Consider the following 21,265-nt stretch of genomic DNA (forward strand, 5'->3'; position numbering starts at 1 on the left):
ATGGATTTGAAGTTTTATTTTCAAACAGAAATGAATGTCTTACACGCAGCAGACCCTGTAAAAAACACGACAATGAACTTTGCTAAAGCTGTGTTTTTATATTAATGAATTAATTTAAAGGTGTTTGAATCATAATTTCAGAACACGAAAATCCGGGTAGGGTTTATTCTTTAATTCTTTGATCTACTACCCATGTTAAATATGCATTATTATTAGTTTAATACACAAGAGATAGCAGCAATATGCTATTCCAAAAACATGCAAGTAAACAAGCTGTCAAAGTCAACAAGTATGTAATCACATTTGGCAAAGAAGGACATTATCAGAATACAAGTAAATTAATACTTAGCTAGCTCCTAACAAAGCTTGTGATATGGGTTTTTTCATTGCTGAAAATTCAAAATCTTTAAGAGCGTTTGTGTGTGTTTCCCCTTCCATGACAAAACCGAAGTTCTATAAAGTAATGAAGACATGAAAAGATCCGATCTATGAAGACAAGATCAGACCTGCAAGCGCCACGTAACAACTGAAAACTATATTCTGCAGACAGTGTTTTTTGTCAGCTTCTAAAAGGTGTTGATCTTTAGAATGACTGAGTCTGTGAGTCAGCCTTTACTGGAAGAGAGAAGCAAACACACACTCTCAGCCCCCCCCCCCCCCACACACACACACACACCCACACACACACACACACACAAACACACACCCTCAACTGTGTTATCAACGCAACCAAGCACTCACACTGAATGACTTATTTATTCTCCCATTGTTTTATTCTGTATCTAAGCAGCTCCTTAATCTGTGGGAATTGTTTGATACAGAGTTCAGTCCAAGGATGGTTGGTCTCTCTCTCTCTTGACTAAAACAGCTGTGTGATTTAAACAAATACACCCCCCCCTTCTCTCTCTCTCTCTCTCTCTCTCTCTCTCTCTCTCTCTCACACACACACTCAAAACACACACTTTCACACACATGCTAAAATGTACTATTAAGTTATGTCACATTCATATATATTCACTATAACTAACTTTAACTATTACTTTTTCTGTGTGACATACATGTAGAAAGAGAATGAGGGTGTTTCTTTGTGTTTGCAATATATTTAACATATTTATCCCATAAGATCATACATTTATACATATCATACAAAATGTTTAAGGTTAAATATATTTTTATTATCACTCGTCCTTTACTTTTACCCCTAGTTTACTTTTTTAAGCCAACATGAATTGTTGATGGAAGTTAAACATACTGCAGGACTGATTAATACAGGACTGATCAGACTTTGACAACACAAGCTGTGAACTGTTGCATTTATCAGTACAAACAAATAATACATTGTGCATTTGAATGTATTATGAGGTCATCTGACCCCCTCAGCAATTGACATTTGTGCACAGATTTCACTCAGATATATCTGTTAGAGTGACATTGACCTGCTATAAGGTAAAAGTGAGGTGACAGTTTGCCAAGAAAAACTGTGAGTTGTTGTTCTTCTGTGGCCCTCTCACACCATATATGGACATCTTTCAGCCTGACTGCCACAGCTATTCAATGAAAACACAACGGTGTGTTTATGTGTGTTGGATCTTGTATAGCTGTCTTTGTGAGGACCATGTTAAACCTGCAACCTAGAATGAGGACATTTCGGGAAAGTGTGGACATTTTGGCTGGGGGTTAAGATTTGGTTTTGGGGTTAGGATTTGAATTAAGTTTAGGTTAGGGTTAGACATCTAGTAGTGATGGTTAAAGTTAGGGAAAGGGGCTAGGGAATGCATTATGCCAGTGGTGCATTATGCCAGTGTCCGCGCTGCTTTACCCCTAACCAGCTTTGGGGGGGCCCAGCTTGCAAAAGTTTGAGAACCCCTGCATTATGACTAAGTGAGAAGTTCAAACATAAGTGTGTGTGTGTGTGTGTGTGTGCGTGTGTGTGTGTGTGTGTGTGTGTGTGTGTGTGTACCCACTTGCATCTGGAAGAGACACGGCCGGGCTTTCACTTAGCTCAAATGTAAAACCAACTGGGGCTCATCTTTTATTAAAATGTTTTGTAATATTAATGTTATGTAATTTTGTAATAAAATCTTCAAAATCACTTTATAGATTCTTTGCTGGTCGACTGGAAGTCTTTTTCTCACTGTTCGTAGTGAATACCCAAGTGAAATCGTGTGTCTCTCTGACAGCAAGCATAGGGATCCCCTCTCCCCTTTTAAAAATAAAAGCCCTCTGAGTAGTATTTTAGTGACAGTTCGACTAATTGTGCTGATGAATGATCTCAATAGTTTTTTTTAATTGTTTCATGTGATTGGTATACCCATCCAACAGGCATATGTTGGCCCCACATGGGATTTGCTTGGGCTACATGGGTACCAAGTGGGTAAGGTCCCAAAATGGGAATCTTATCTGAGGCCCACTTTGGTTGAAACAGATACAACCAACATGGATGAAACCAAGTTGGCTCACTATGTTGGTCCAGTTAACCAAATGGGTTAGACATGTGCAAACACCATTAATCACATGCAGACTTATTACATGGGTCCAAGAGATTACACAAATAGCTAATCAGTATAAGAATTCAGGGTTACCTTGTGCTTCTGTAGAAGACACCAAGGGGTTTGACAAAAAGACGCTCCCAGAGTGAGACCGGGCTCATGTATCAGAAGACCTCAGATGGAGCACTACAGGTGTGTTGTGTAGGACTTATTGTACTGTTTTCTATTGTTGTGCCTTTGTTCTATTGAAGAGTTAATTTATAAATATATTTAGTGCACTTTTCACTCCATAAAATACATGACATATCCATAAATCCATCCATTATCCATACCGATTAGTGTGCTGGGTCAGGAAGCCTAGGTCAAATACTCTTACCACAACGATCTTGAAATTGTTTTCTATGTCCTTCGTTGTCTGTGTTTATCATTCATTAATCCTTTTCTCCTTTCGTTTACTGTCCTCTCTCCTCAGCTGGATTACATGGAGTAATGCATCGATGATCACTGTCTCAAACAGATGATGCAGCCCACGATAGAAGAGGCCTTTTTTTTTATTTGCCTTCCAGAAGACGTAAGGTTTTGGTTTTTCTTTGAGATTTGTGCTTTGCCTTGAATGCAGGTTTGCATAACGTTGAAATAACCATCTATTTTAAGAAAGAGATAACTTCAGGATTTTCTAGTAATGAATTGATTAGATTAGACTCAGATTGTCTCCTGAGGGTGATTAGCAACAGTGTATCTATTTTCCTTGTTTTCTTTCAACATCCCTTTTAACCACATCAATCTAAATCTAAAATTCACCTAATGATCTTTCAATAAATTTGTATTTATGTGTTAAATGATATAGGATTTTCCTATTTTGTGTTTGAGCATGGTGAGCATGGTCGTGTATGTGTGTATGTCTGTTTGTTTCCATGATTTCCTTCATCTGTGTGTTTTCGGAACTCTCTTTCCCCAAAGACAACCAAGCCTGACAGGGTGACAGATGGAGTGTTTGGGATAGCCTGTAGTGCTAACACACACACACACACACACACACACACACACACACACACAAGCAAACACATGTTTGTGTCACCATCACTTCAGTGAGTTCATTCCCTGGAGGCCTACTGTGACCTTAACTATAACTACTACAAACCCCCAAATACCCTTTACCTTAACCTGAACCCTAACCTAAATCTAAACCTAGCCCTTAACCCCTGGTCCTGACATTAAAATGAAACCATAATCTGAACCCAAATCTAAACCTAAACCTTAAGTAACCCTTAACGCTAACACAAAATAGAAAACCTAAGCATGATCACATCATTACAACTACAGACATCCTGCATCCAATGTAAGTGCATTACATACGTTTTATACAGTAGTAAGTATACATTTATAGATACTACTGAAGTTGTGTAATCAGAATGTTAAAACTAATATAACTGAACTTTTACAGCAGATCCCAAACTTCAAGTAGATTATTGTGCTGTGCCAGTTGAACATGGTACGGTGGTAAAAGCTTTTTGAAGATATAAGTGAGAATCGAAAATGTGTTAAATGCACACATTTCTTCTTTTTAAAATGCATTTGTGTCATATACAGTCGACATAACTTAGATATTAATTAGATTCCGTACTATTCTAAAAAGACTTTATAAGAATATTGACAATAAAAAAAAAGCTTGATGCAGCAGACAACATCTCACATTCTTAATATTTAATGAAGTTATATTACAGAGGATTGAATGTAGGGTGAGAGTCATACAGTAGAAAGTTATATCACAACTCCCGTTAAGAGTAAAGAATAACTAACAAAAGTAAATAAATAGAAACAAATAAAAACAAATAAATAAATAAAGCCACATTGATTTATATTAACTAATAGATCTAAGTATGTAGTTTGTGTTACTCAAGTGCAAATGACTGAAATGTATGTGAGGAGTTAAACAATTAACTCCATTAAGGAGGACAAGTCAGGGAATTAGAGCAATCCAGTAACCATGCATGTGGAGTGAGGTGGACACAATGCTAAGATACGCTAATGCTACAATGGTAGCCTGTTAACATATAACGTGGTTTCACAAACTCCTGCTGAACACACAGGGCTGCAGATGTTTACAGTCATAGTGTTTCTGTCATATGTTTGCATTTTAAAACATTTCTCATTATGTTTTTTACATCTGTTGTATCCTTTCTGATCATCTGATGTATGAATGTGTGATGCTTTATGACAACTTACTCTTCTCTACCATGGTACTTTACATTTTTTAGCCTGTACACTTCACAGTGAAGCCTCTGAGTAACCACAGCTAATACCTGATCATAAGTACAAATACCTTGTCCTGTCCTCATCAAGTCAAGACATTTGAGATAAACAAATCATTGTTTAGCGTTTTCTATCAAATTAGAGACAAGCTTTGCATTAAAACGTTCTGTACAATTATCATTCTGTCATTCCTGTATTGTCCAGATCCAGACGGAGAAAAATAAGTATTTTTGCAGATTTGTTAATGAAGAAACATCTTCCACCCAACAAAGCTAGTCCCAAAATATCCTAGTCAGAAGGGCAAAAAATATCAAAGTGTTATTTGACTTATTACCACTCTGATACTGGATGTTTCAAGGGAGAAGTGATCTTTAACATCAGGGCTGTTGAATCAGAGTACACGTGCAACCATATATTGGATTGATTTAATGAGATGCTACTTTCCTCTTTTCTCATCCTGCAAGGGATCATCACGTCACCACCTAGCAGTTTTTACAAGGTCAAGAGTCAAGAGTCTCTCCACACAAATCCATTTGGTATCAATATTTAGAATATCCTCATCCAGATTACACCTGCATCCCCACTTTTTTCTTCTCATCCAGAGCAGAATGGAGTCAGTGTTGCAATGTAGCTCCACAGTTTACTTTTCTGGCAAACAGCCCAGTGTTATTGTCATTTCTCCTGGCTGTTGCATTCAGTGCTTCTCCTTAATGAAGATCAATGAGGAGGATCTATGTGCAGAAGCAGAAAAAAACGTTTAAAACAACAATCAATTTCAAACCTCAACAAAAAAAAAGCTAAACAATAACACTGTCAAACAAGGACAGTTTGTGGGTCTGCCAAAAATATTTTTTTGCATATTTTTCTAAAATGAAGACAGGACAGTGATCACATTATACTATACTGTAAATTGCGTTCTTCCTCAAGGTTCTATTTTAGATCCCATTTTATTTCCTCTGTATATGCTTCCCCTTGGCTCCATCTTCAAATAACATATTATTTCTCACCACTGTTATGTGATGGATTCTCAGGTTTATCAGTTTCACCTTATGACTCTCCCTTAATTAAAAATGTTGTGAACAGGTTAAAATTTGCAATGCTTATGCAATCTCCTAAAGCAGAAGTTTAAATTATTTTCAACATAGAGAGTTATGTATCGTTATCCCTGTTTAATTGTTTTATGATCTTGACTCAAGTCATTCTTCTCATGGTCTAAAAACTAATAAATAGATCACTGAAAGTAAATTGAATATATTTTTCTGTTTAAACAGAATCTGCTGAAGCTGTCTACTTACTATTAAACCCAATGTTCTGGCTTTATGGCTAAAACTGCAATGCCATTGGTATTCATAATTTATTGAGTAATTGATAAATGATGAGTAAGAAAGAATGAGGGAAAAACAAGATTACAGAGATGAAAGATGGTGTGTGTGTGGGGCGGCAGGGGGGGGGGTTGTGGAGGGATTACACAATGTGGCCTTCACGGTCTGGTGCTTCACGTGCATGAAAGGAGGGAATGTGGGAGATAACAGACAAAGAGACGGGAGGACAAGAACAGAAGGCGCAACATGACACACTACAGAACCAGAGAACGGTGTACAATAAGCTTTTTAAGCATTCATGTTTTGCTCTTCACCTGATAAGAAGCTAATGGGGCAAAAAATGAGATTAATACGTATTCTTCTTGGTTCAGCAAACTTAGAGTCGAGTTGTAGGTTATAATGTAAGCGTGGAAGAGATGAACCCCCGTCACTTCAGTTTGCTGGATCATTTAGTTAGCTAGATGCTGCCATCTTGGGTTCATGTCCAGTGAAGAGGATTTTTACTTCAGCACTTTAAAGTTCTTTGGTCTTCATTTAGCAAGACACTTTATCTTTAACAACAAAGAAAAAAGCTTTAGTTCTTTAATTACCATGGCATATAGTGTGGAGACCTTTAATAGCTTAAAAGATTCATTATGCAAAGTCTTGATTCCACTCAGAATGCACAAAATGCATGATACTGTTGATTTATTTATCTACTGTAGCTTTTGCTTTTATTTCTCCCATTAAATTTAAGCACGATTATCTGAATTTTCGTTCAGATTCATGCATTGGACTAAAAATATCTTCCTGCATGGTATCTTGTTGAAACTCATATTTTAAGCAGTGAGTAATGTTTGCTGCAGACTTGGTCATCACTGTCACTGGGCGATGCTGCAGTTACACTGATAACAAGCCTTTTGTTAGAGGAGAAAGAAATGTGAACATGAAAAATACACAGCTGACATTTGTGAATTGAAGCAAGAAACTTGTTTTACGACTGAATGCAAACGTCGCCTACATGAGGTCTCGGCACAACACAAGTGTCATCCTCACCTTGTGGCTGAGTAGCTGAGGTTACTGGGACAGACTGATACGAGTCTGCAGTTGGAGATTTTACCTTCACTTCTGTGTGACTTTGCCTGCAGGTCTTATCAGCAGCAAGATGAATGGGATTTAAAGAACTGCCTTGTCCGAGATTGGCATAGATTGTTCTGTCCACAATACCAGAAACCAAAGTGTCCATGCTGTCATTTTTTCATGGCGTCCATTGAGTCAGTTCCAGAAGCTTATAGGATCACAGACATTGGTCCATGCTTCCGCAGAGGCTGGCTGCTGATAGGACAAAGGGTAGTGGTGGTGGTGAACACTGGACACCTGAGCCTGTACCGACCAAACAACGACCACAAACACATTCTGTCTGGAGTGAAACTGTGGTGAACATGTGATGTATGTTTGAGTGGCCTATATATCCAATCATTGTTACGGTTATCCAATACATTGTCACTGCAACAAATGTATTCAGTTGTTTGTTACTTTAAAACCTATTCATTCCCACTTATTCTGATTCTGACGACTATTACTTCTATTATTTCCATCATACTTGTAAGTATTGCTGTCAAATATCATCCTTCTCACACCTCCTTCCTTCCTCTCATCTCTCTCTTCTTTCCTCTCATTTCCTCAGCCTTAAACAATGTCGCTTTCCTTGTGGGTAAATGCTTAATGGCAGAGATGAAAATGAGCATTCGCTGCCTCATTATCTTCCCTCTATCTCCCGGATATTCTTTTTTTTTTCACTTCATGTGTCACTCTGTGTCTCTTTATCTCAGATGACTAATTTTTGTTCGTTCTCTTCTCCACTCATTTCTGTCAGCACGTTTAGGCTCCATCTTTGCTTCCGACGGCTGAAGTTATTTCCGCAAAATAATTTCCTAATAAAGTTAACCGCAGTGATGTGATCTTGCTCTGACCACAATGATAGCCATCAGGGACACTTTTCCCCTCCGGGACATCAAGCGAAGGAGATGGTGGAAGGAAAACTGGACTGGAAGCTCGAGTCGGGAGAACGAGAGGCACGTTACAGCTCATTACGCTGCAGAGGACTGACAGAACGGTGACGCAGTTCAGATAGGATGAATCTCGACTGGGTGATAGTGATATGCATGTGCAAACACATGCAAGTGTATGAACACTTAAATGTGCAGTGGAAGACTGTGGACAAGTCCTGTGAGGCAGGAAGAATAGGATCAGAAAGTATAAAACTACAAACAGACTACTTTGATTTTGATTAGATTCAGCTAATAAAAGAATCCCCTAATCTACACATGGTACTAGTTGACCTGATGAAAAATGTTGACATTGGCTCTCTAGAAAATACATACAAGTATTTTGCGATCAAATGATTTGATGATAATAATTTTAGTCGTTTCATGTCGTTTTATGACGAGGGTGACTTGCGTTTTGGGTTAAAATGACTTTTTTTTTTTTCTCTAACTTAATTTTGTATACGGGCACGTCTTCTAAAGGCGTGTGGATACTCACAAAATGGACTAAACGTAGTAGTTCAATGGGAGATCGTGAAGTAGAAATTTCAACAATTGTGAAACCTTTTGAATAGAGACTTTGAGTTGTTAAGAAAATACTATATAATGTTATTTCACGAAGACACACTCTCGACTCTGCGCTGCCCTCTAACGGATGTATTGCCTAACAACCATGCAAATGATAAAGACACATGAGCAGTTACGGTTGCATCACTTTTGAACAGACAAGCCTCTTCTCTATGACCTGCATGGAATTGTATCTCCTCTCTGACGACTAAGTGATTTGAAGGAAGCTGAAAGCAAACGGCACTACCCTTCTTAACGATGTATTTATTCTTAAAGGGGGGGGGGGGGGGGGGGTAAGTAAGTAACCCTGACAGAAATTATTCTCTGTGACCATCGCTTGTTAATTTAAAAAAATCACTGCTCAACCCCTGCAGAGCCCTGCTCCTCTCTGAGAGGAGTTTGTTTCCCGCTGGGGTGTTTGAGGGCTGTCATGGTTTCTTCATGGTAACCTATTAGTGTGGATGTTCATGGACACAGAGGAGACTAGAACTTGCTGGAGCATCAAGTAACGGCATCAACACGGCATGGGAAAGTCATAAGTCAGTTTTGCTGTTTTTTATGATGGAGTTTATGATTTACTCCATCATAAAAAACAGCAATTGTCCAATCATAGCATTCTGTCAGGATTCATTTCCCTCAAATGTTGAATAAGCATGCTGGGGAATGTGAAACTAAGAGATACCATTGATTTTGAAGGGCTGTGACTCAATGTGGGCTGTGGTCTCTGCAGGTGAGGTAGGGAGAGGGGACGATGATGTAAAGGAGGAGGTTGAGGTGGAATTTAAGGGGGAGGATGGGAAAGGTAAACCTCTACTGCCAAGATACATCTGGGTGTGGTAGGATCCTCTTTGAGTCTAGGTATAAGGTTTTGGTCTAGCTGGGGAAGGCCATGCTGGAAGCCACTGCATGTATCTGAACCTGAAGGAGCTAAAAGTACAGCACAGAGCTCCACTAACATCAAGCAGTACAAGGCCAAGGAGCCAATCATACAGCATTTATTTTTTGATATTAGAAATCTTTAGCTCATGCTACATTGGCAAATCTCAATGGGTGAGTGAGTAAATGACCACTGCTCTTTCTAAATGAACCGGTGCAAACAGTTTCCATTATTGCACCCTTTTAGCAACTCTTTGTGCCTGCCTGCAAGTGAGAGGCTCACCCCAGTGAGGCTGAGGCTGTACACAGAGGCTGTGTACCGTGTAACAGACAAAAGCTTCTTTCAGACATGAACTGCAAACCTTGAGGTTTGGAGACATAACCCGGAGGAGCCGCACGTCTGAAAGCAAATGTCCAAATCGGTTAAACTGGACATTAAACACATGTTACGCTCCAGTTTCCTATTGCAAAGTTTGACTGAACCATGTGAAAATATAGCCAAAATAAAATGTGTACGCCAAATCTGAATGTTGGCCACCTGTCTAAAACAGCTGCACTTTCTAAGCTAAGCAGACACAGCAACCGTAACTAAATGGAGCAAGGCTTCGCAGGGGTCAGTTCCTCATTTCAAGTTTTCCGATTTACTCTAGTAAAAACACTGGATGCTGAAAATGTAAAAATGAAAAGAACCGAAGAGAAAATAATAGTAAAGACAGCACGGGTTAGAGTTCAGCGCTTTGATCGAGCATCCTCTTGACACTCTGTGTCACTGCGTTCAGACCTCTGAGCGTTCAAACAACTAAATCATGCGCAGCCACCACTGTGGATCTCTTTCTGGCCTCTGATCCCTGTAAGAGATCAAACTATGATCTCGTCAAATCCCTGTTCTTCTGAAGCCGACCTCGGCTGAGCCTGTGGTGTAACTGGGACTGAATGGGTTTACATAACACCAGCTTGGCTTGCATAACCAACTGACCATTGGCGAGCAGAGAACTATGATGTTATCACGTTTGGGATCCAAATTGAATACATTTGGTACTTAGCTCTGGGACTAATTCTCATTAAAATAATAATAATAGTGTTAATGTATTTGAAAGCTGATAAAACAAATCACCCACTAAGTGTGGCTGAACCTAAATAACGTTTCATCCAAAGGTTCATCTAACACGTTTTGGGTTATTGTGATTGTATAAGGCTCGTCATCGAAAGGTTATAGGTTGAAATCCAAAGCTGAAAAACTATGAAGTGAATTAGTGAAATTTGATTTACTGCAGTGACAACCTGCCCAAAGTGGCAGGAGCAGGATCATCTTTAAACTGTGGGAATCCAACATGGTGAGTTCTTGCTGGGTATAGCGTTAGTATTTACATGTATGGTATCAGAGAGTGTTGTTGTTTGGTCGGTTTGAGATTTAGGCTCAGGCCAATATTTGACTTGATGACCTCTTTTGAATAAATAAATGTGTTTTGTGTCCTCTTTTGAAATTCAAGTTGAATATTTGTATCATAAGCGTGACCTTTAAAAAATCCATGGTCATCAGTTTAAATCCAGTTTAAGGCTATATTACATCATTTCCGAGGATATACATTTAAAGGTTTCCAATGTTCCAACACAGCAGCAGTATTTCTGCTCTGCTCTCCCATGCTGTCAGAAGGCACAGGCACAAACCACGGCCACCACCACTATGTTGCCGATAGTTGCCAGCACGGCGATCCAGAGCCAAATGGTGTCGCTGGACACTTTCCCGTCATCCTCTGCTTCTGAGGGTCGAGAGTAGCTGGCGTTGAGGTTGGAGGTAGACGTCTGCAGGGACGTGTTGCCATTGTACGGAGAATCCATGAAGGCCCCGCTCACAGCAGGGAAATGCTGTCAGGACAGAGGGACAGAGGAAAGGAACAGGAAAGGGAGGGTTTAGATAAAAGTCTGTCAAATTATATTTGTAATGCAAAATCAAAGAACATTGGACATTACGGAGCACGCAATTTGTTTGATTACTGCAAGACAGAAAGTTTAAATTGTCGGAATAGATTGTACAGGAAGGCAACAAAGTACATTTTAAGAAATTAGATGCTAAAGAATTTTGATGAATTCTTATTTTAAAATGCAAAAAACGTTTGCATTTTTAGAGAAATTATACTGTGTTCGTAAACAGTGATTTTTTAAAACCAGAAATATCAATCATATGCAATCAATAATTTCTTAAAAATAAACACAACCACCTTGTCTTTGAAACCTTGACTGATACAAATTTTTATTGGGTACATGTTTGACATTGGATTCAAAATATGTCGAAAAATCTTAAATTTAATTTGGAAATAGCAAAAGGCAAATATCCATCAATTAAATATGTAAAATCCACAATATTAACTAAATGGTTTATATAGGTTATCATAGTTTGCAGATATTTGAGGCAAAGTTATAATTTTTTCATACATTTTCAATCATTTATCTTAATTATGTGTCCAGATTTTCATTTGCTGTAGAGAGTGGTATAATTCAGGTGCCTCCTTTTGAATGAGAAGATAACTGATTGATCAGATTAAATCAGCTGCAGAAGGATCGTCAGATGTTTCAAATGAATACAAATCGAATGGATTCAGCCCTTAACGTCTCATGATGAGTAAACAATGACATGTTCTGTTAACCCCACAGCTGTGTCTGGTCCAAGGACAGCTGTACTGTACAGTGCACTGGAATCAGCATCTCAAAGGGATTGAATCTCAGACGGATAAACAGAGTCTGACACATGTCGCACACACATATATATATATATATATATATAGACGAAAAGAGACAGAGACAGACACACGCAATGATGTGAGAGCGGGACAACAAAACGATGGATGGATCTCACTTTTTGTCACAGCTGGAGGTGTTTGTCGCTGCAGGCCTTCCGTAGGACCCAGTCAAACAAACAGGAGATGCAACAAATATACATTGAGCCACATTTGGTAATTAAAAATTAAAAATGTCTCAAATTAAATTATATATACAGTATATATATGCACACACTCCATTTCTTTCACGGTCACACGCACATGTTTTAGTTGCATGCGTTGCCTCCAGCTCTTTGTTCTGTAGGTGTAACAGCTGTACTGCAGACACAGGGTTTGGGCACTCAGGTGTGTGAGCTGAATATAGCCGACTCTACGTTTTTACACTAGTTCCTCGACACACTTTGAAAGAAGACAATAACACAAGCACACGGGCTGACTCACACTCTTATGTACGTGCAAACACAGACTGCACAGTGTGGCCTTTAAAAATTCAAGCTTTAAATCTGACATCTGAAAGGCTCGAAGGAGTTTGACCCCTTAACTCGCGGGTGTAACCGTATCTTTAAGCCCCATTATGTGATTGACAGTTTATTAATGCAGATATTAGATTTAGTTTAATCTCCTATACTCAATAACTCACATATTTTGCTGTGTTCAAATTCAGTTCCCTGCCATTGCAATAGGGAGTTCCAAAACTGTAACTTATGTGTGTGTTGATTCAGATTTGTGAAATAATCACATGAGTCATCTCATTTGTGAACGTGTGGGGGAATGAACTTTCAGCAGATTAATATGAGTTTCCGACTCTGCCTCAGCATAACTGAACTCAGGGTCATACCCCCGGGATTGTAAATAGATTTTTTTCCCCGTCAATTGTGGTTCTGGGATGCTCTAAAGCGTCAGGTTCAGTTTGACCCCGAACTCTGGGTTGTCTCGTGTCCTCATCCACCCTGACTCTGCTCCCAAATAGCAGACGTGACTTCAGGGCAAGTTCTCACTAAGGAAATACTCATACTTCGCTGTTTAAGAAAAACACTGTTAAAGATCTGTTAGTGCTCATTGTTCTTATTATAACAACCATGAAGCTATAGATTCAAGACCCTGTATATCAAATCCCACTGATGTAAAGTATGATGATGATTTCCATTATGCATCATTATTCATGCACAACTGTCTCATCTCATCCGGTGAGACCAACATGTGTCTGTGTTCCTTCTCATCAGAAGTGAAAAAAAGGCTAAAATGTTGAGACCATTAACATCCAGCAGCATAATTTATGCGAGCTCTCACATCAGCCACGTAATATGTATATTTAATTAAAACTGCCTCTTAAGGTTTTTCATGGGGGAAGGAGCGGGACAGGCGTATGTTTGTCTGTTCCTGAACATGCGACTGACCCACATTAATAACCTATGATCCAAACTGAAGACAAAACATTTTTCCAGCAGCAGGACTGCTGCACTTGTTCACCTTCTCATTAAAAAGTCTCTGGCCTGGAGCCGTGTCTCATTCTGCGAGCAAAACCCACAGAAAGGTCATCAAGCAAAACAACAGTGAGCTCGAGCATGTGCACGTGTCATCACAATAACCGTGGCATGCTGCAGCTCTGTACTCAAAGTGGCAATGAGCTCTGAACGTACCTTAGTGGTAATCAGGCAGGTTACTGATAACTATGGTAGTCAAAGCTTCTGCTCTGCACATGAAGAGCAACTCCCTTTTGAATAGAGCGTTAAACAATAGACTCTACGACACATATCGTCTTCGTTCCGGTTGAACATCACAGATGCAGGTAATGGAATAATGCGCTTGTATTTAATTTGGAGCCAGAGTGCAGTACTGATCGTGGTGTGGAGTCGTAGCATTGAGGTCTCGATATTGAGGGCTTGACTATTGCGATCAGTTCTCAGCTGTCAATCCTGATGTTTCACCCCATTTAAGCAAAAAATTACTCCACCATTTAGAGTTTTGGGGTTTTGTCCAAATCCCCATTTGCTAACATGAGAGAGACCTATACTGCATCCAGCCACCAGGCGGCGACTTTTGGGGAACTGTCTCGTCCTCCCTTTTTCGTGAAATGATGAGGTGTTTAAGTGCTAACTTTGATTTTCAGTCTTCTTAAATCTGCTGCTTTCTACACTGGCTGCCATGTTTTTTCTTTGACCTCGGCTGTTACTTGTATTCTGTTTTCACTCCCTGACTTAACAGGTCTGGATGAAATTAGTGATTAATGATGTTCTATAAAGAGGAAGACATTGCTTGAATAAATTAATTACATACCACAGTTAGACATTAGATACACGTCTGCACACCGACTTTCTTTTTCCTTGCCTAAGTCCAGCTCAGAGATACAACATCAAATGAGTGGTGGGGACCAGAACGATTCCAAACAAACGAACATGAATGCTCACCCACACACACACACACACACACACACACACACACACACACACACACACACACACAGATACGCACACAGTGCATTCTCATAGTCACTTTCATTTAATCTGTTCATTCAGACTAAATTTGCAGTTATATAAGGAGCTGACAGCTCTCTGGTCTATGACGACCCAATAATGATTTTCATGTTTAAATGCGTAATATATCCAATACAATATGGTGACAATGACAATTTTCAGAACCCCAGTCAACCAGTGACTTAGAAACTAAATCAACAATCATAACATTTCTGAAGAAAAGTTGTAGTTATAAGAATAGCCAATATTCTGCTGATTCTTTAATCCATTCATGCACCCACTGTTCAAGCTTTACTCAGTTTAAGGCTCACTGTTGTACATGTGTTCCAAGAGGTGTAGGCACTAACATTTAAAAAACATATTATTAGAGTTACAGAAAGCTGAAACCAGAAGCTATGGTTCAGTCCACCTGAAGTTGGTGATGGAGCAGTCAGTCTGGATAATGACACAATGATGTATTGTAACGGGTACAACACTACCAGGTAAATCAACAAAAGTAGATTTTGATTGTTCAGATGGTTATAAAGGATATTTTAGATTCACACATTTTACTTCAAAAGATTTTTTTTTTGCCAGAGTTGAAACAAGAAATCTGTTGCTGTTGTTCATTCCTAAAACACTCCCAAGCATCACAACAAAATCGAAGAGGCAAATGTCCGACTGCAGTTCAACACTTTATTCACACACTGATGTATTATATATTCGATATATGTGGAGAGAGAGTCTGACTGAATGTGAGACACAGAAGCCTTCAAAGTTTCCAGTCACTTCAACATTAGAGCTGAGTTACTCACTCCTAAAACATCCCTATACATTCAGCTATAGAAAACCAGAATGGAGAGAATGAAAATATATACAGTAAATATATAGAGAGAAGGTAAAGAGAGACAAAGGGGAAAACAATAAAAACAGAGCGAGACAGAGAGATGTACCTGCTGCCAGCTGTGTATGAAGAAAGAGATCAGTTCCTCACTGTCCCGTACTGCACTCTGACTTAGACTGAGCACATCTACACGGGGAGAGAGAGAGAGCGAGAGAGAGAGAGAGAGAGAGAGAGAGAGAGAGAGAGAGGAGGAGGGGACTGATCCCTCCCACTGAAACCAAGTGATGAGAGTGCCCTGTGAAAACGTGTGTATGTATATGTGTGTGTGTCTATGTGTGTGTGTTTGTGTGTGTGTGACACAGATTTTAAGATTATGCTGTGGGACTGAGTCTAAAGATGTAAAGACGTCTGTTTGTGTGTGTGGGAGTTAGCTGAGTTATGTAAGTTGAGACTGCAAACGCACGTTGTGTGTGTGTCTGTGTGTGTGTGTGTGTGTGTGTGTGTGTGTGTGTGTAGATGACAGAGTTGTCATGCTTTCTTCTTTGAAACAGCTCAGCTGGACACCTAGTCCCATGCTGAGAAGATGTTATGATGGTATGATCAAATCTTGTTAAAGCTGGCAATACAAATGTAAAGAAAAGGAAACATTAAAAGGGTGATAACAGCAACACATCACGCTTCTGATGGATAGTCTAGAATGGGGGGGGGGGGGACATAACAGTTTATTTTCCAAACTGATGATGTAAAATTATCAGTTACAACCCCGGCAAACGATGCTTCTATTCGGTCAGGGGAAAATGGGTTAACAGAGAAAACTGTATATCAGAAATCCGGAGCATTTGTTCTTTACACGCATGCACACATGTATATATGGTATGCACCTGAGTATGTTTGCGTGTATGGACTATGTATGGACACTGATGTGTGTGTGTGCTTGTACGGATATTACCAGCATGCATTAGTGTACATATGTGTGAATGCATATGCACGGATTAGAGAACATGTCTCTGTGCTTGTGAGCGTCCTGTTCTGTGTGTGACTAAGGGACAAAACAGCTGTGTCAACATATAGTCTGTCTACATAACAATAACCATTGTGTAATGGAATCTCTGTTTGCTTGTTGATTTAAACTTAAACAATCTAATATCCGAAAGATTTTGTGTAACCGTATCCAGTGGCATCGTAGTGGCAGGGGAAAGTGGAACTGACTTCCCACGCCCCAGAGGGGAGGGGGACCTTTAAAAGGCCTGAATGATAAAAAAAATATTATATTGTTATTTTAATTTCTAGGTACTTAATGAAAATGGCTGAAACTGGCCGAATTGATTGACTGAAATCTGTATCCAAAAATAGTGGAGGGTTCCTAAGGTCATCTGTCGCATCTCTGCAAACAAAAGTTTAAGTTCTCGCCACACGCTTCAGAAGGCAAATGGAGGGCAGACAACTTTGGACAGATTTCTTTCTACAGAAAGGTGAGTCCATCCAGCAATGACACAGGTTATTACACAGGGTCACACTGGCCACACCAGGTGTGTATGTTGCAGATTCAAAGTGTTCTGATGTTCATGTGGCCGAGGGTTTCATTCGCCTTTACTGAGAGCTCATAATAAAATAAGACAATGTGGACTTGAACCAGGATGACATGTTGTTTATTTTTCTACATCTAGTCAAAAACAACAACCACTTCCATTTGTGTCCTTTCACAATAAAAGTTTCTTGCAGATATACTGCTCATGATGAATGGAAACACAAATTCACTGACCAGCCTTTCACAAAAAGTTAACTATATAAAATAGCTTACATTCAAACTGGTTGATGATCCGCTGCGTGGCTTCAGCTGAGCTGTGTTTATACAGAAGGTTTATCTTGAATAGATATGTATGCCTTGATATAACTGTGAACTATGTGAGGTTTCTGGTATGGCTACTGTATTTCCTTGTATAAAAGTAGTCTTGTGCACTCAAAATGGACAATACAATTCAGTAAAATTCAGTTAATAGAATAATTATAGGGCTCAGTTGTTCTAAAAACTAAAGCAGATTTTATCCCGGTAATGTCTAATCCCCTCCACTAAGAAGATTATCTTTTCACCATTGTCCATTCCACGGCTTGTCTTTTTGTTAACAAAATTACACAAAAACATAGGAACAGATTTCCATGAAATGTCTATGAAGGATGTAGACAGAGTATAGGTATAGGTCAGAGAGGAACCCATTTAATCTTTAACATTGTGAAATAGGGCGTTTTTGAACATTTTCACAATTTTACCAGAGTAATTCATGGATCTTTATGAAAATCTTTGGCATATTTACGTAACTGATATCTTTGAGTTTGTGAAATGTCATTCTGCTTGATTCACTTTAAGGGAATTGTGGGCCTTGGAGGAGGGTAAGGGTTCTCCCATTGTCCTCTTTGTGTCTCTCTCTCCATTTGTATGCCTTGTCTCTGATTCCTCCCTCCATGTCTCACCTGTTCCCTCATGTTGCTCAGATTTTAAATCAAACGCTGACTGGGCCACCTGCTTGTCCGGCTTCTACCTTTTACTTTGACTACTCTCTATGCCCATCTGTTCACACGCCACCATTCCATTATGCCCCTGCTGCACCTGTATGTCCTCATTGTGGCAGCTCTCGAAATTTATTTTCTACATCATCGCCAATTTTACCCCTCTCCCTCTGCATGGATTCCTCCCATTAATCCATCCATTGTATTTTCCCATAGTACCGCCAGACAGGACATCCTGGTATATATAGCGTGCAGTGCTGCAGGTCTGGTGGGATCAGAGACGAACAAACGCAGCTTCAATCCTCCAAATCTCAGAAAATTATAAACCTTTGGTGCATGTGACATACTGAGTGCACAACACAACTTTTGTGTATATTGAGTGGGCATATGCTACTGTTTCCTGTGCCCATCTGCGAGTGTGTGTCCTGTGGGGGCTGAGGGGGAGGAAGCACGTGTGTAGTCTTGCTCTGTATATCTGTGTGTGTCTGTGTGTGTGTTTGCACATTTGTTGTCTGTCTCTGCTCCATATGCACAGGTACATGTGTTGCTTGTTTGTGTATGTGTATCCAGTAAAATTATGGTTCATAAAGTCTTTAAAGTTTATATTTCACTTTAAATTCTAAACAAAGCATTTCCAAACGTGAAATGTTGGTCTCCATCTGCGACCGCTTTGTAAGAAAATACAGATAAAAGAAAAGAAGGGGAGGGACAGCAGAGAGAGAAATGAGGAGGTGAATAAACAGCCCTGCAGCAGCCAGCTGTTCCTCTTCTCTCCGAAACATCTGCCAGAGTGGGAGAAACACTGGGCGAGACAGAGAGGAAGTGATGATGGGAAAGGAAATAATGAAATAAGAAGAGATACATGATGTTAAGGTGAAGAAGAGATTTTTGCTTGTCTGTTTTTGTTGCATTGTTGTAACTCAAAGAATAACAAGGACAATTTTGACCATGTGATGCGGTTATACAGACCCGGGCTCACACAATGTATTTAACCTGAGAGCGAAATCATATCAGTTCATCATGAAAAAGTTTGACCTTGACTTTCACCCAATGCTGAGGAGCTCAGTAGTGGATGAAACATTATTTAGGACCAAAGGAGTGAAGCAGTTGATATCCACAGACTCACAGGGCTAATGTGACTAAATCTTCCTCCTTCATGCCACAGTCAGATCTTATCACTGAAACTCAGCATCACTGAAGCCCCCTGCAGCTCGGATGTGCTCATCTTAAAATGCAATTAACATTTAAATTTTGCTTTTTTTTGTTGTTGAGTATCATCAGTGGTTTGGCTTAATATGATACATTTGGTTTATTATGACGAAGAACAGTGGCATTAAGGATGTGGTGTGGGTCAGGGAAGAATGCATTACTTTGCGGTTCAGATCCGGATCAGGGGGCGATCCAGTTTTTATGTTTTTTCCACTTTCTTAAACATTGTGAGATAGGTTGGATCATGATTGATTTTAATGAAGCTGTTGGGCCCTGGCAGAGATATTCATTCAGTTTGTTCTGCTGTGAAGTTTTTCTAACTTCATAACTTTGAATCACATAATTATTGAAATGGCCATGGCATCTCTTGACTTTAGATTTAAATTAAATTAAACTTAGTTTTAAGAACTTTTCAATGAGACTTAAAAAAGACCCAAATCTTGATTGTAACCTCAAATCATATTTAAATTAGTTAATTGAATCTTCCCTTTTTCAAAAGACCAGCAGATGCTGTCTCCTGCTGGCAGACAGTCTTGGTTTGGAATAACAGCATATGTGATTGAATTCAATTTAATGGACCAGAAAAACTAAATCAAAAAGTAAGTCGCAGATTATAATAATTTCCAGGTTATTGAGCTGAGTGCTGAAAGACAAACGCTGCTGTTGGAACAGAGGAAACCAGAGCTCACTGAATTCATGACAAGTAAGGAGGGTGAGAAGGAAAAAAGAGAAGAAGAAAGAAAGGAGAGGAACAATGGAAGATGGAGAACGAGAGATGGGAGAAATATAAGTGTGGGAAAGAGAAAGAAATAGAGAGAGAGAGAAAGATAAAGAGGGAAAAAGAGAGAACTTGTTGTCATGGCTGATTGAATCTTTGCTCAGTTTTGCTGGAGGCGACAGAGACTGACAGACGAGGGAAGAACCGCATTCACTGACATCATTAAAGGACCTCATCCAGATTTCACAGAACACCTCACTTTCACACACCCACACACACACACACACACACACACACAAACACACACAAATGTGGATGGACACAATTGCACATTTGTTATGTTAGTGACACACATCCACTTTGGGACTAATCTGAATACATTGATTTCATGTTTCTATCGACACATCAGATTCAAACTTGAAGGGACTCCTTCAAACACTATGTCCAACAGAAAACTGCTCTTAATATAACACGAGCCCGACTAACCTGTTACCTCATTACACAGACGTGCATTGTGGGAGTAAAAGTGTATTTAATTGTACATTTAAAGACATTTCTTACGCTGTAAATTTGAAAATACAACTAAGTAGTAATAGTAAATAGTAATTCACTTTCTGAGACAGCATGGCAATACAGTATTATCTCTATCGCAATTAAACATTCGTTTATTTTCTTTTTTTTGAGGATTAGGATAATCTCCTCCAAGTGCTTGTATAGTATTGCAGCTTTGATTACTGCAAACCATGTAATAATGTAGTTGTAGTAATGTTGTACTTAATACCCATAATTAGTGGCAGGAGGAAATGCTTCATCGGCATTCTTCCACATTGACCGTAACCATTAAGACTGACATCGATGAGATGAGAGAATAACTCACTAATTCTGTTTCCCATGCTGAATTGTTTCTTGTGTTTAAATTGGAAGTTTCAATCCGGAGCTGGGAAGGAGGACTATGCCACTGAAATACAAACCTGCACGCCTAAATAAGTAAAGATTGGCATTATGAATAAGACCCTATAGAAAGTAAGTCATAAAGATAGCAGAGCGCCTGGAAGTTCAACTCCCTAATATTAAAGTTATAGCTTTATGATCATAACTTTAGATCTTAGTCCTGCAATACACTGGCAACCTGTCCATGTTGTACCCCCCTTCTCACCTATAAAGGCAGCTGGGATTAGCTTCAGCCTCATCACAACCCTCAAAGGAAAGAGTTGTAGATGACGGATGG

At 39.3% G+C, this 21,265-nt stretch overlaps 1 protein-coding gene across 1 annotated transcript; it reads right to left on the bottom strand.

Annotated features, from left to right (window-relative positions):
* Positions 1 to 10,979: 10,979 nt before the first annotated feature.
* LOC133951362 (uncharacterized protein C14orf132) lies at positions 10,980 to 11,403 on the bottom strand (the record flags this gene model as incomplete). Its single annotated transcript, XM_062385267.1, is given in 1 exon segment — positions 10,980 to 11,403. A coding segment is annotated over 1 exon segment (225 nt), but the record flags the coding sequence as incomplete, so codon positions are not given.
* Between the last annotated feature and the right edge of the window lie 9,862 nt (positions 11,404 to 21,265).

Source organism: Platichthys flesus, chromosome 4 (assembly GCF_949316205.1).
Source record: "Platichthys flesus chromosome 4, fPlaFle2.1, whole genome shotgun sequence".
NCBI classification, from domain to species: Eukaryota; Metazoa; Chordata; class Actinopteri; order Pleuronectiformes; family Pleuronectidae; genus Platichthys; species Platichthys flesus.